General features: G+C 50.3%; 1 protein-coding gene across 1 annotated transcript in view; it reads left to right on the forward strand.

Moving 5' to 3' along the window:
• The window catches only part of LOC310668163 (leucine-rich repeat neuronal protein 1-like), a 45,522-nt gene extending 34,555 nt beyond the window's left edge, over window positions 1-10,967 (forward strand). Inside the window, exons 2-3 of the mRNA XM_083421195.1 lie at window positions 5,687-6,888; window positions 8,179-10,967. Of these exons, the coding sequence (XP_083277321.1) occupies window positions 5,784-6,888; window positions 8,179-9,593 (2,520 nt within the window). The 5' untranslated portion in view covers window positions 5,687-5,783 and the 3' untranslated portion in view covers window positions 9,594-10,967. The remainder of the gene's footprint in view (window positions 1-5,686; window positions 6,889-8,178) is intronic.
• Window positions 10,968-12,345: the final 1,378 nt, after the last annotated feature.

Below are 12,345 nucleotides of genomic sequence, written 5' to 3' on the forward strand. Positions count from 1 at the left end.
TGCAATGTTTCTGAATGCCAGATGCTGGGAACCTCAGGAGAGAGGGGAGGGCTCTTGTGCTTGGGTCTTGCTTGGAGGTTTCCCTGTAAGCATCTGGGAGGACACTGGGAGAACAGCTGCTGGACTAGAAGAGCCATTGGCCTGATCCAGATGGTTCTTCTTATGCTCATTCATCCTGATTTGCTTGCAGAAAGGTTACATGGTAGCTAGACAGTGTATGGTATTTATCATATCAGTATCAGTAGTTCTGATTCATGACCATGAGCATTCATCTTGCAATCCTAAGAGGGAGAGAGAAGCCTGAGACTGGCCAGAGGCACCTAACTCTGCTCCGTCCTTGCCCCATCTTCCTATTGTGCTTGTAGTCCAGCCATCCAAGGGGAATATGGGCAGGAGACGGCATTGCTGTGCCCTTCAGAGCAGACAACAAGCAGAAGCTGATTGTGGGTGGGGAGATTCAAGGGACTACATGCAGGCTGCAATATCCCTCAGGCAGAATCCATCGCTTTGGTTGCTCCTGTACCACCTTCAAGGATTGCAAAGGAGAGTGAATATAAACAGGTGTCTCCTATCCTAGTGGTGCCAAGATGGGAAAAATCATACCTGGTGAAGTTCTCTCTTCTCTGCAACCCTCAAGACAGAGGTGGCTAACTTGCGGCACTCAGCTCCCCTCCCAGCAGAGCCAGGAGCCAGGACTGATGGGAGCTGTAGTCTGAGGAAGGGCACCCGACTGAACTTAGATGGACAAAAGCTCTCTCATGGGGTCTGAATTTGGCACTCCATCATCCTTCCTGCTGGGATATGACTTACTGCTCCCAGCATCCTAAACCCATGCCTCTACTTTGCTCTCTCCTCCTGCCCTCCACAAATCCTGCCCTGCTCCTCACATATCGCACCAAGTGCCCTGATCCAAAGGGTCATGTCTTCCCATCTTCTGTCCCCCGACTCTCTCTCCCCCCCCCATGCCCCCGCCCAGAGATCTGCAAGGCTTGTCAGGCTCCAGCTGTTCCACACGGTGGTTTATCTAGGTCACCAATTACCCAACAGGCCCTCTTGCTGCCAGCACCACTGTCTAGAAAATCCCAGCCTGCACAGATGGGACAGATCAACAGCACCCAGGGTTCAGGAGCCGGTCACTGATTTTTGCTCCCAGGGACGAGGAGGGGAGGCTTGGGAGAATACAGCTCACCCCCTCAAGCCCCCAAAGCAGGAACAGAAGCGCCAGCATCTACACCAGCTGTTTTCCTTGGGATTAGTCCCAGAACAACCCAAGAAAAGCTGGTATAATCTGCATCTCATCTGCTGTATTGGCACTGATCAGGGTACCAAACCAGGTTTATTTCATGGCCATAACTGCTTCTTCATAGATGTATTATGCTCACCTATGACATTTTTCATCTCCAGAGACCTCCCAGGGAAAATGGTTCTGCCCTCAAATTTGCCACATATAATGACATGGTGGTTGGGAATTTACAAACAGTTCCATTCCTGGAGAAGTGCTCCAGCCAGATGGGCGGGGTAGAAATAAATTATTATTATTATTATTATTATTATTATTATTAAGCTGCAAGTAAATTTACTCACAAACAAGCACACTAATCAGCCAATACAAGCAATGTGCTGGTATACCTACCCATGCACAGATCGCCCCTCAAATTAAGCATTTGAGGCTGCCACTGCAGACTGCAGGTGAGAGACATTCCAGGTATATTTCATTTGCTCATTTGTTTAAGCTGCAAGCATTTCTGCTGCACTCTTCAATCTTAAAAGAGATCCCAGAGCAGGCAAACAATAAAAAAACAAATGATCACACTAAAACTACGATACATTTCAAAACATCTAAAAGGCTTACAAATAAAATTCCCTGGACAACAGAATGAGATTTTTACAGAAGCCATTTCACACCAAAAAAATTGGACAAACTCTTCCTAGCTGGCACTATTTAAAAACTTTTTACACCCACTGACTGTCAGTAAGACAGGATTTACTATCTATCGCCACTCCTGTCTCTGAGAGGTGAGAGATTCCAGGGCTTCCAGGAGCTTCCCCAGAGTTTGTGTTTCTTTTGGAATGAGGAACAGCGGAGACTGTGGTGTCTTTAGGACATATGGTTTATTTACACATATATCCAATCTGAGCCTACGGTGGAGGGGTTTACAGCATTAAACCCCCCAAAAGGGTCTTGCTTCTCCCAGAGCTGCAGCCTTGGCTTCAAACAGAAATCAGGCATAGCTCTGTCTCCCAGCTGCCCAGTTGGCAACCTGCTAGCTTCTACTTCAAACACACTTGAGCTCCCAGCTCTGGCCTTTGATTCTCTAACTACCAGCGAGTTGAGGGAGGGAGGTCCAATCATCTGGCACAGAGCCATTTCCTTTGTTACCTTAATGGCCCATACTTAGAGGGCCCTTACCAAGAGACTTGTCTGGCTGTTTCAGCAATTTGAATTAGATTTTAACACTTGCTATATCCAGGAATTAGAAGAGTCTCTGTATACAGCCTTTCCCACCCCCACCAACTCATAACACTGTGCTAATTTCTGAGCCTGACTCAGGCATAAGAGGTGGTACTGTTCATCTTGCTAGCTAGGAACCTTTTGGATACCCCACAGGCTGCATCTTTCACTCTTTCTCCACCTTTTCCTTATCCCTTCTACAGTACTTTCTGCTTCTGAAGAGCTCTCCATCCATTTCCATCAACTCTGATGGACCCCTGTCTAACAAAATAAGGACCTGGCATTAAACTTCCTTTCTGAAGCACATCAGCTGACCACACCAGTCTCTGACCTTCCACTTCAAAGTCCAACCAGGTCCCTGTTCCTTGAGAAGACTTGCTCCTTTTCTTCCTCCAATTAAGGACTGGTTCTTTGGATACAATCTAGGGCTCTTTGGAAGAGCGTCCCTTTGTTAATCTGCTATTTATGCAAACAAATCAGAAGCACCCAACCCAAAAGAATCCTGGCAGCTGTAGTTTACACCCTTGCAGAACTACAGTTCCCAGCACCCTTAACAAACTACAGTTCCCATAATTCTTTGGCAGGAGAGAATGTGCCTTAAATGTATGGCATGTACTTGGCCTGGATTTTGGTACCTTTTAAGGGTGGTAAAGCAGAGGGCCATTTCAGTAGGTGCAGCTTGTTATGGGTGGGAGAGAGAGGGAGTGGGAGAGGGGGGAGAGAGAGAGAGAGAGAGAGAGAGAGAGAGAGAGAGAGACCCCATCTTATTAGAGACCCCCTTCCTTTTCTTGCATCCGGTCATCCAGCTTATAGAGACAAGAATTTACCTGCTTTGGGCCAGATCAAATTCCTCTTAAATGGAAGAGACAACCGTGTAAGTAGGAGTGTGACTTTGTTTTCAAGCAGCAAAAGCTCTTAAGGATTTTCTTAAGTATGAATGTGATTGATTGCAGCAGTGACAATGTGCTTCAGCAATGCACTTGGGGTGTATAAACACATAATTCATCTCAGATTTGATCTCTGATTGATGTATGGAGTTACAGATACATTTCTATAGATACATTCCTTGCACACTTTTGACTTTGGCATTCATTACTTTTTAGCCTATGGCCTAGACAAATAAAAAAAAGAGAAGGGGGTGGGGAATGTGCTTGGAGCAGACACAGCTGAACTGCAGCAAACCAGGAGTTGCCGCCAGCGACACACCGCAGAAAAGTTGGTTTGAAATTCAGGTCCCTTTCCCAACAAAGGGCACATATTGCACACCAAAAGAGGAATTCTCCCAGACAGACCTCTTAAACCTTTTATGAGTGGTGGAGGAGAGGACCAGAAATGTTACTGCCCTGGACATGCTCACTTTGAACTACAACGGATGAGAGTTGGTTGCACCAGGAGAACACCATGGAAGCCCCTCCCTCTGCTGCTGACCTCTCTCCATCTCTCCATCAACTGACACCAACTTGGACCTTCTCATGGCTGTGACATTGCAATGCCTTAGCCAATGGCTTGTATAGTCGGTGTTTTCATCAGGTCTTGCCCTTTTGTGACCATTTTTCCAAAAGTGCCGTGTGCACAGATGTTGTTGTTAGCTCCTAAAATTCCATTTACTTAGAAAACCTGAGTTAAGAAATTGAATATAGACTTTTGGGCTCAGAATGGGATCTTGTGTAGAGAGCAGCAGGAAGTTCTTTACGGATATTTGCACACATTTTCTTACTCTGATTTATTCTGTTCTAAAATAGTGATGATCGGAGAAGAGTTGAGAAATAGTTATGTGCAAAAGTCGAGGTGGGGCAAGAGACAGGGAAGGGGAGAGCTGCAAGGAGCAGCACAGGGCATGGGCTGCTTACGTCCTGGGAACGGCTAAATTCCTACTTGTGATTTCCAGACCAGATGTTGCTCACATTGTCCACTACAGTATTGAGAACTAGAAACGTACTCTTAAAAAGAGACAGAGGGTGTGTTCACATTACTCCTTTAGAGCACAGTGAAGTTGTTGCGGTGGGGGTTTTTTTGTTTTGTTTTGTTTTGTTTTGTTTTGTTTTGTTTGTCATTTCACTGCTCTCCCCACACCCAGCTGTTCACATTCTTGTGCTTCATTTTCTTCTGTTTGTGTGCACTCCAGGGGGCACTGGCTGCCTTTACTCTGTGAAGAGGGGTTCACACCTGGTCTAGAGATGAGCTAAAGGTAAAGGGACCCCTGACCATTAGGTCCAGCCGTGACCGACTCTGGGGTTGCGGCACTCATCTTGCTTTATTGGCCGAGGGAGCCGGCATACAGCTTCTGGGTCATGTGGCCAGCATGACTAAGCCGCTTCTGGCGAACCAGAGCAGCGCACGGAAGTGCTGTTTACCTTCCCACCTATTTATCTACCTGCACTTTGATGTGCTTTCGAGCTGCTAGGTTGGCAGGAGCAGGGACCGAGCAACGGGAGCTCACCCCGTTGCGGGGATTAGAACCGCCGACCTTCTGATCAGCAAGCCCTAGGCTCTGTGGTTTAACCCACAGCGCCACCCGCGTCCCTCGAGATGATGAGCTAGGAATGGCTTAATGTCTCCAGAAGCACATGGGGGTAGCATTCCATGGAGCAAGCTGAAAAGCTGGCGTGGACAGAAGGCTTGCCATGGTGCTACCTTGAATTCGTCCACCAGCACTGGAAACACAGGGAGTTCACAGTCAACAGGAAGCAGAATACAGCCAGAGACAGGAGGCTAGATTTGAATTCATATCTGTCTAACCCAGTGTTTCCCACAATGGGCAATACCACCCCCCGGGGGGGGGGCGCTGGAATGACCCAGGAGTGGTAGTAGCCTTGGGTGCAAATGGAGGACATTGAATAAGGGGGCAGTGGAAGCATACAGTAAGAAGAGAGGAGAAGAAAATTTTGAAAAACAGTTTGTACATGTTTCATCTGTTGCGTAATGATCCTTACTGACAAGTCAGGCGCCATGGCAGGACAGCAAGAGTGCCTCCCCTGGATCTGGCAGTCAGGCGAGAGACAAGGGCTTCTCCCTTTCCAGCTTCACCCAGGCCTGGAAAGTGGGAAGTGTTGTAGAGCATAGGTGGCAATATAAACACATAAAAGGTCACAAATTTGTCACTGCATCTTTCTGTTTGCTTGCTTAAAGAAGGTAGATTTCCGGGGGGAGGAGTATTTTTTTCTGTAAAGGGGGTGGTAGGCCAAATAAGTTTGGAAACCTCTGGTCCAACTCATTCTCTCTTTTGCCTTCCAGAGATGAGCTTGCTCCATGGACTGCCCTAGAGCTCACATCTGACAGATCAAGATTTTCTCCCCAGCCTTGCCAAGGGTGCCTGTCTGGGGAGGACACAATGCCCTCCTTCCCGCTCTGCGCTCTGCTGGTGCTGCTCCTGCCAGGATTGCTGCCTGCCACTCTCACCTGCCCGCCACAGTGTGTCTGCGAGACTCGTCCGTGGTTCACGCCACAGTCCGTCTACCACGAGGCCCGTACGGTGGACTGCAATGACCTGCTGCTGACCCAAGTGCCAGGGAATCTCTCTTCAGACACCCAGGTTCTCCTGCTGCAGAGCAACAAGATCTCCAGGGTCAGCGGGGAGCTGCAGCACTTGCTCAACCTGACCGAGCTGGACCTCTCGCAGAACCACTTCTCCAGAATCAGCGATACTGGGTTAGCTAACCTCTCGCGCCTCATTACGCTCTACCTGGAGGAGAACCAGGTGGAGGAGCTACCTGACCACTGTTTGCATGACCTCACGTCACTTGAGGAACTTTACATAAACCACAACCGCATCTCTTCCATCGAGCCGTTGGCCTTTGCTGGTTTGAGCAGCCTACTTCGGCTGCATCTCAATGCCAATCATCTCCGTGCCATTAACCACCGCTGGTTCCTCCCTCTCCCCAATTTGGAGATCCTGATGATTGGAGAGAACCCCATCTCGCAGCTGGAAGGGGGCAGCTTCCAGCCACTGGGACGGCTTCACAGCCTCGTCTTGGCTGGGATGGAGCTAAGCGAAGTACCTGCTGATGCTTTCCGAGGGCTGGATTACCTGGAAAGTTTGTCCTTCTATGACAACCACCTTCCACATGTTCCCACCAAGGCACTGAAGGGCCTTCCTCTCCTGAAGTTCCTGGATCTCAACAAGAACCCCATCGCAGAAGTTCGGACAGGGGACTTCAAGGACATGCTGCACTTGGAGGAGCTGAGCCTCAACAGCATGGAGGATCTGACCGGCATCCACAAAGACGCTTTTGAGAATCTCCCGGAGTTGGCAAAGCTCGAGCTGTGCAACAACCCACGTCTCTCCTACTTGCATCCTGGAGCCTTCCGGGAGGTGCCAGCTCTTCGCACCCTTCTGGCCAGCAATGCAGCCCTCAGCCTCTTCCCGCTAGGCCTGACAGGGGCCTTGCCCGCTTTGGCAGAGCTCAGTCTCTATGGAAACCCACTACGCCACGGGTGTCAAACACAAGGCCCGCGGGCCGAATCCGGCCCGCCAGACCTCGTCATGTGGCCCGTGTAGCCACCGCCGGCTGCCAGCCTTCACCTTTTATTCTCACTTTTTTTTTTTTACACAAGAAAGCCGCCTCTTCAGCGCATGCGCGGCAGCCTACAAGCCAGAGTCTACACACACAAATATATATTTATTCCTCCTGCCCCGCCCCCTCCCTTTATTGCAGGTTTAAAGGTCGGGATCTTTTTTGCCCTCTTTCGGGCTTCAAAGCAGACTTGTGTGCGTGCGCAGCTGAGGGACACCCCGCCTCCCCTCCCCGCTATTCTCGTTCTCTTCCTCCTTCCAGTCGCGGCCGCCCTTTCCCCGCCACCCCTCTGCCCTGTTCCAGCATGTCCGCCTGAGCCTCAGACTGCTGACGTCATCGCCAGGCGCCTGCGCCGGAAGCGAAGGGAGGAGAGCGGCGCTCCATGCTCTCCGCGAGCGTGGCTATAGCAGGTCGGGAGCCCCCAGCTGCGGCTGCTCCTCCCGCGTTGCCATGGCCGGCATCCTCTTTGAGGATATCTTCGACGTGAAGGACATCGACCCCGAGGGCAAGAAGTTCGACAGGGGTGAGAGGCAGGCACTCGTTTTCAACCTCGGGGGCCACAGTGGTCCTTTTCCTGCAGGGGGTGGGATGGATGACCTTTGGAGGTCTCCCTTTCATTATTTCAAGATGGATTTGATCCTGGATGTGAACATACAGATCTACCCTGTCTATCTTGGTAAGCGAGTGCAGTCAGGGGGCTTGCCTGACAGTGTTTCTCTGACTCAGAACTAGTTAAAACTTTTTTAGCACATGGATCATTTCCCCTGCACACCCACCCATCCCAACATTACATGCCAGCAGTGGATGTGTCCATAGCAAAAGCAGGCATGGCCATCCCATAATCACAAGCACTCACCACACTTACGCATTCCCATTGCACACTTGCCACATGCAAAGATTTCCCCCTCGCCCATTGTTTGAATGCACCCATATCTCTTGAAACACATGACAATTTTTTCCTGGAAATTCAGCTGCCAAATCTGTGATGTGTGAAGCTAGACCAGGCATGTCCAAAGTCCGTTTGGGGGGCCTAATCTGGCCTGCTGGTTGGTTTAATCCGGCCCCTGTGGCAGTTTATTTCCTGGGGTAAAATCCTTTAAAAAAACTCAACAACTTCAGTCCTGAAAAAAGGTCAGCAATTTGGTCGGCCCTCACGGCCCTTCACTTCATCAAATCTGGCCCTCTTTGAAAAATGTTTTGACACCACTGCACTACGCTGTGATTGCCCAGAAGCCTGGCAGCCGTTGGCCATGGGACATGTCCGGTTAATTGAGTCCCAAACCACGCTCTGCACCCTGCCCTTGGAAGCCGCTGGGCAACAGCTCCAAGAAGAGCTGAAAGGTGTCATGGGAGGATCATGCCTGCCAGAAATCTCCTCCAAGGCTCTCTCCGAGAGGCTGGAGGTATCGGCCGGCTCAACAACAGCTCTGGATTGCCCAGCCAGCTCGGAGCCACCACCGCAGTTCCACTGGATAACGCCATCGGGGAGGAAAGTGACCACAGGGTCAGGGAGGCTCCATCTGAGGATAGGGGGAACTCTAGAGATCAGTGCCACCAGCCCGGCAGACTCAGGAGTCTACACTTGTGTGGCATGGAATGGGCTGGGCTCTACCAGCCGCAGTGTGGTCCTTGCTGTGACAGAAGACAGACCCATTGCCCCCATCCGGCTGCTTGTCCTTGCTAAGAAGGTTCAGTCACATTTTGTGGTGGTGGAGTGGACGACATCCTTTGCGGAGGGGAGGAAGAGTGAGAGGAGTGATGAGTCCTCCACAGCCCGCCCACCTCCTCCACTGCTGCCGTGGTCATCAGCTACCATGCGAATCCATAATCCCCACCTGAGCTACACAGCACGAGTCCCTGTGGGCATCAAGGAGTTCAACCTCACGCACCTACAGCCAGCCACCCGCTATGAGATTTGCCTTACTGTTGTGTCCTCTGTTCCCAGGTCCTCGGCAGCTGCTGGTTACGCGGATGTCCCCCCATCCTTGGTGACCTCCACCAGCTCTTTGGAAGCGGCCTTAGCAACCCCACGTGCTTCCGCAACTTCTCTGGATTCCTGGGCAACCCAAGAAGGGTCTTCCGCCTCGTCTGTGGGTCATCTGACAACCACAGTTTCTTTGGCAGTTTCCAAGGGCTCCTCGGCGCCCCCAACAAGCCCCTTGCCAACCTCTGCCATGACTCCGCCTCTTCTGCAGCTGCCCCGCACCCAGCGCTCCTGCCTCAATGTCACCACCAAGGAGGCCTCGCTCGCAGTGGAACTGATGGGAGGTTGGGCTGGAGGAGCAGCCTTGGCTGCCGTCACCGGCTCCTTGCTGGCCGCCCTGAGCGCAGTGCTGCTGCTTCTCTGCGCCTCGCGGCGACTCAAGGAGAAAGGCTGCCGTCATTCGCTCAAGAAGTACATGCAGCATGCGGCAGCCATCCCGCTCAACGAGGTCTACCCGCCCCTCATCAGTTTGTGGGATGCGGAGGGGGACCCGCCCCTGCCCATGGCACCGCTGGTGCAACTGGCTCCGCCCATGTCAGCTCCGCCCCCTCCTCCAGCCACAGGAGGGGGGCACCCTCTCCTGCTGCCCCCTCCACCAGGCCAGATTGACACGTCCAAGACCTACCTGTGGCAACAGCCGTGAAGGAAACAGGCGGCAGGTGGGCACACACACCTCTGCCTCCTGCTCCTGGTGGGAGAACTCCCTTCCCCATGGATTTTAGGGTATGGGGCTTCCCAATCCATGCCCTTTCCTCCCACTTTTCTTCCTTGCGCACCCACCTTTGCATACACCGCCTCTAGAGAGCACCAGGAAGCTGGATGTTTATTCTTTAGTCAAGGTCTCACTGTGTAGTCGTAGCCAAATAAGGAGGGGAGCGTGACAGGTGGATGACAGAGCAACTGGGACAGTGTAGCCCCTGGGGGGCAAGGGGGGAGAGATGAGTTTTTGAATAAAGCTGTGGCATTAGAGAACACAGAGAGTGTTTGGGTGTGTGGTTGGAAAGGAAGCCAACACAGAACATCCCTGTGCAAGCTGTGAAATGCATCCATCTTACCCAAAGTAAAAAATAAGTTGCTTTTAGAAACTAAGGTTGAGATGCTTCCCTCTTGTGGGCATTTGGGGATTAACAGGCCAATTTCTCCTCCTGGGCTGGACTGCAGCTTCAGTTTCAGAGGGGAGAGAGGAGGAGAGAGAGACCTGTGCAGATCAAGGCATCCATGGCCTTTAGAGACCCTAAGCACTGGGGGAGGGGTATGGTGCCCCCAAATTCATGATGCAAAATAAAAACAATACTAATCCCCTAAAATATATTTTTGTTTTTCAAAATGACACAAAACTTACACATATGCCTAAATGCACAAGCATATAGGTCCACGCAACCTCATCATTGTGATCTACTGTAGCAGGACACCCCCTGGTTTAGGTGGGTGTTAGGAAGAGAGCAGGAAAATGGGGGGAGGCTGCCTAGGAGAGTGTAAGGAAGCCTAACAAAGTTCTGAGTTTTCACATGTTTTTTAAAAATATCAAATGCCATTTTATTTTTTAAAAATCTCATTTGTGTGTGTGGAGAGGGGGGGTTTGGTACCCCTGCTTTTCTGATGCCCTAAACACATGCTTAGTCTGCCTGTTGGATAATCCAACATTGCGTTAACAGCAATCCCATGCTCTGGCCTGTATGTCCTCTGTTCTGATCTCAGGCACACAAGGACAGATGGTGCTTACCTGAGTGGCAAAAAAAAGGCACTTTGCTCAAAGGGCATTACTTCTCATGTCCCAGGACTAGGAGCCATGGCATTAGAAACTGGTTTTGTGGTTTGAGCCCTGAATCTTGTGAGCTTTCTCCGTGCTGTTTTCCACTGGCTGGCTTCTGGCTCGCCTCAGCCAAGCCCCATAGACTCTCTTTGTTGGAAGGTGATGAGTCAGCCGGACCTGTCCATCTTTTACCATTGAGAGTTGGCTGAGCTTCCTCGGAAGACAGCTGGCAGTTGCTGAGTGCTAATCCCGTGGCCCCATCGTCATCATCCTTGACCAACTGAAGATGATTCTCACACCAAATCCAGGTTACAGAAAAGGTTGGAATCGTAGAATGGTAGAGTTGGAAGGGGCCATGCAGGAATCTCAGCGTGGGGCTCAAACACACGACCCCGAGATTAAAAGTCTCATGCTCCACTCACAAAACATTATGGCAGAAGCAGGAGAAACAGGAATGGCCACCCCAGGGTTCACATTATGCATAGTTTCAGAGGGGAACATGCATTTTCTGCTGCAACAGTGTGGCCATGCTGTCTCAGTACACACCTTCTGCTCTTCAGGAACACCAGAATGCAGAGTGCTGTAATATGGCCATTGATAGGATATTGCGCTTGCAGCACTGAAGCCTCTGTTTGGCTCAGCTAGTCCACTGGCACACAACATCACAATCCTGACAGCAATGCTGACATGGTTTGCAGGCCAAACCCTGCGAGGTAATGGGAAATTGTCACTTCGAATGCAAATAAAAAAATATTGTACAGGAAGAAGCTTGTTGGGCAGGCTGAGTGGTAGAAAAGTATAGGACAGGGAGCTAAAGAAAGGGTCAAATGCAAGCAATGGAATAAGAACGAATAACCTGGAAAAAGGATAGGCTGAGGACAAGGCTTGAGGCAAGGAAAGGGACTAATGAGAGAGGGGCTTCAGATGATGAAATCTCTAAATTCTTAAGATCAGCTTGCCTTCGGGGGTGGGGGGTAGAAGGATACAGAAGGTACCAAGGAGTAGGGCTGCCATACATCTGGATTTCCCCGGACATTACCAGAATTTCAAAGGCAGAACTGACATCCATGTGGGAATGTTAAGGAAAAGGAAAGGATATATTGAATAAGTATTATCCTTCCTTCACTCACACCAGTGAAGGAGTGAGTGATGTAGCAGAGCAGATTCCCCTTAATATAGTAGGGGAATATAGTAGGAAGCTGGTCTGCAGATTTGTTTGAATCTCTTTAGTTGAGTAATCCAATTTGGCTTGTCCAGATGGATTATTCCTGGTGTCCCCTGTGATCCCTCTTAAAAGAATAAAGACACAAGAGTCTTTCCTTAAACGTAACAAGAAGTTTACTCACATTTGATCCCTGAAAGGCAGGCTTTACTTAGTAATTACATAACAAACTGAGTTCATTTCACATGGAGATTGAGCTCATGTGTTGCTGGCTAAGAACCAGCAGACAGCAAAATTACATTAAGAGAACAAAATGGCAGCAAGAGATCAGCACGAGAGAGAGATCAAGAGAGAGAAAATGGCTGCATGACTCGGCTCCTTTATGGAGTCAGCCAGGGCCACACCCATCTCCCAGGTCACATGCAGGGGAGGATGCTCCAGACCAGCAGAACAGGAAGTTACACTGACTGGAGTAGCATC

Source organism: Podarcis tiliguerta (assembly GCF_965153285.1).
Source record: "Podarcis tiliguerta genome assembly, chromosome: 17".
Taxonomy (NCBI): domain Eukaryota; kingdom Metazoa; phylum Chordata; class Lepidosauria; order Squamata; family Lacertidae; genus Podarcis; species Podarcis tiliguerta.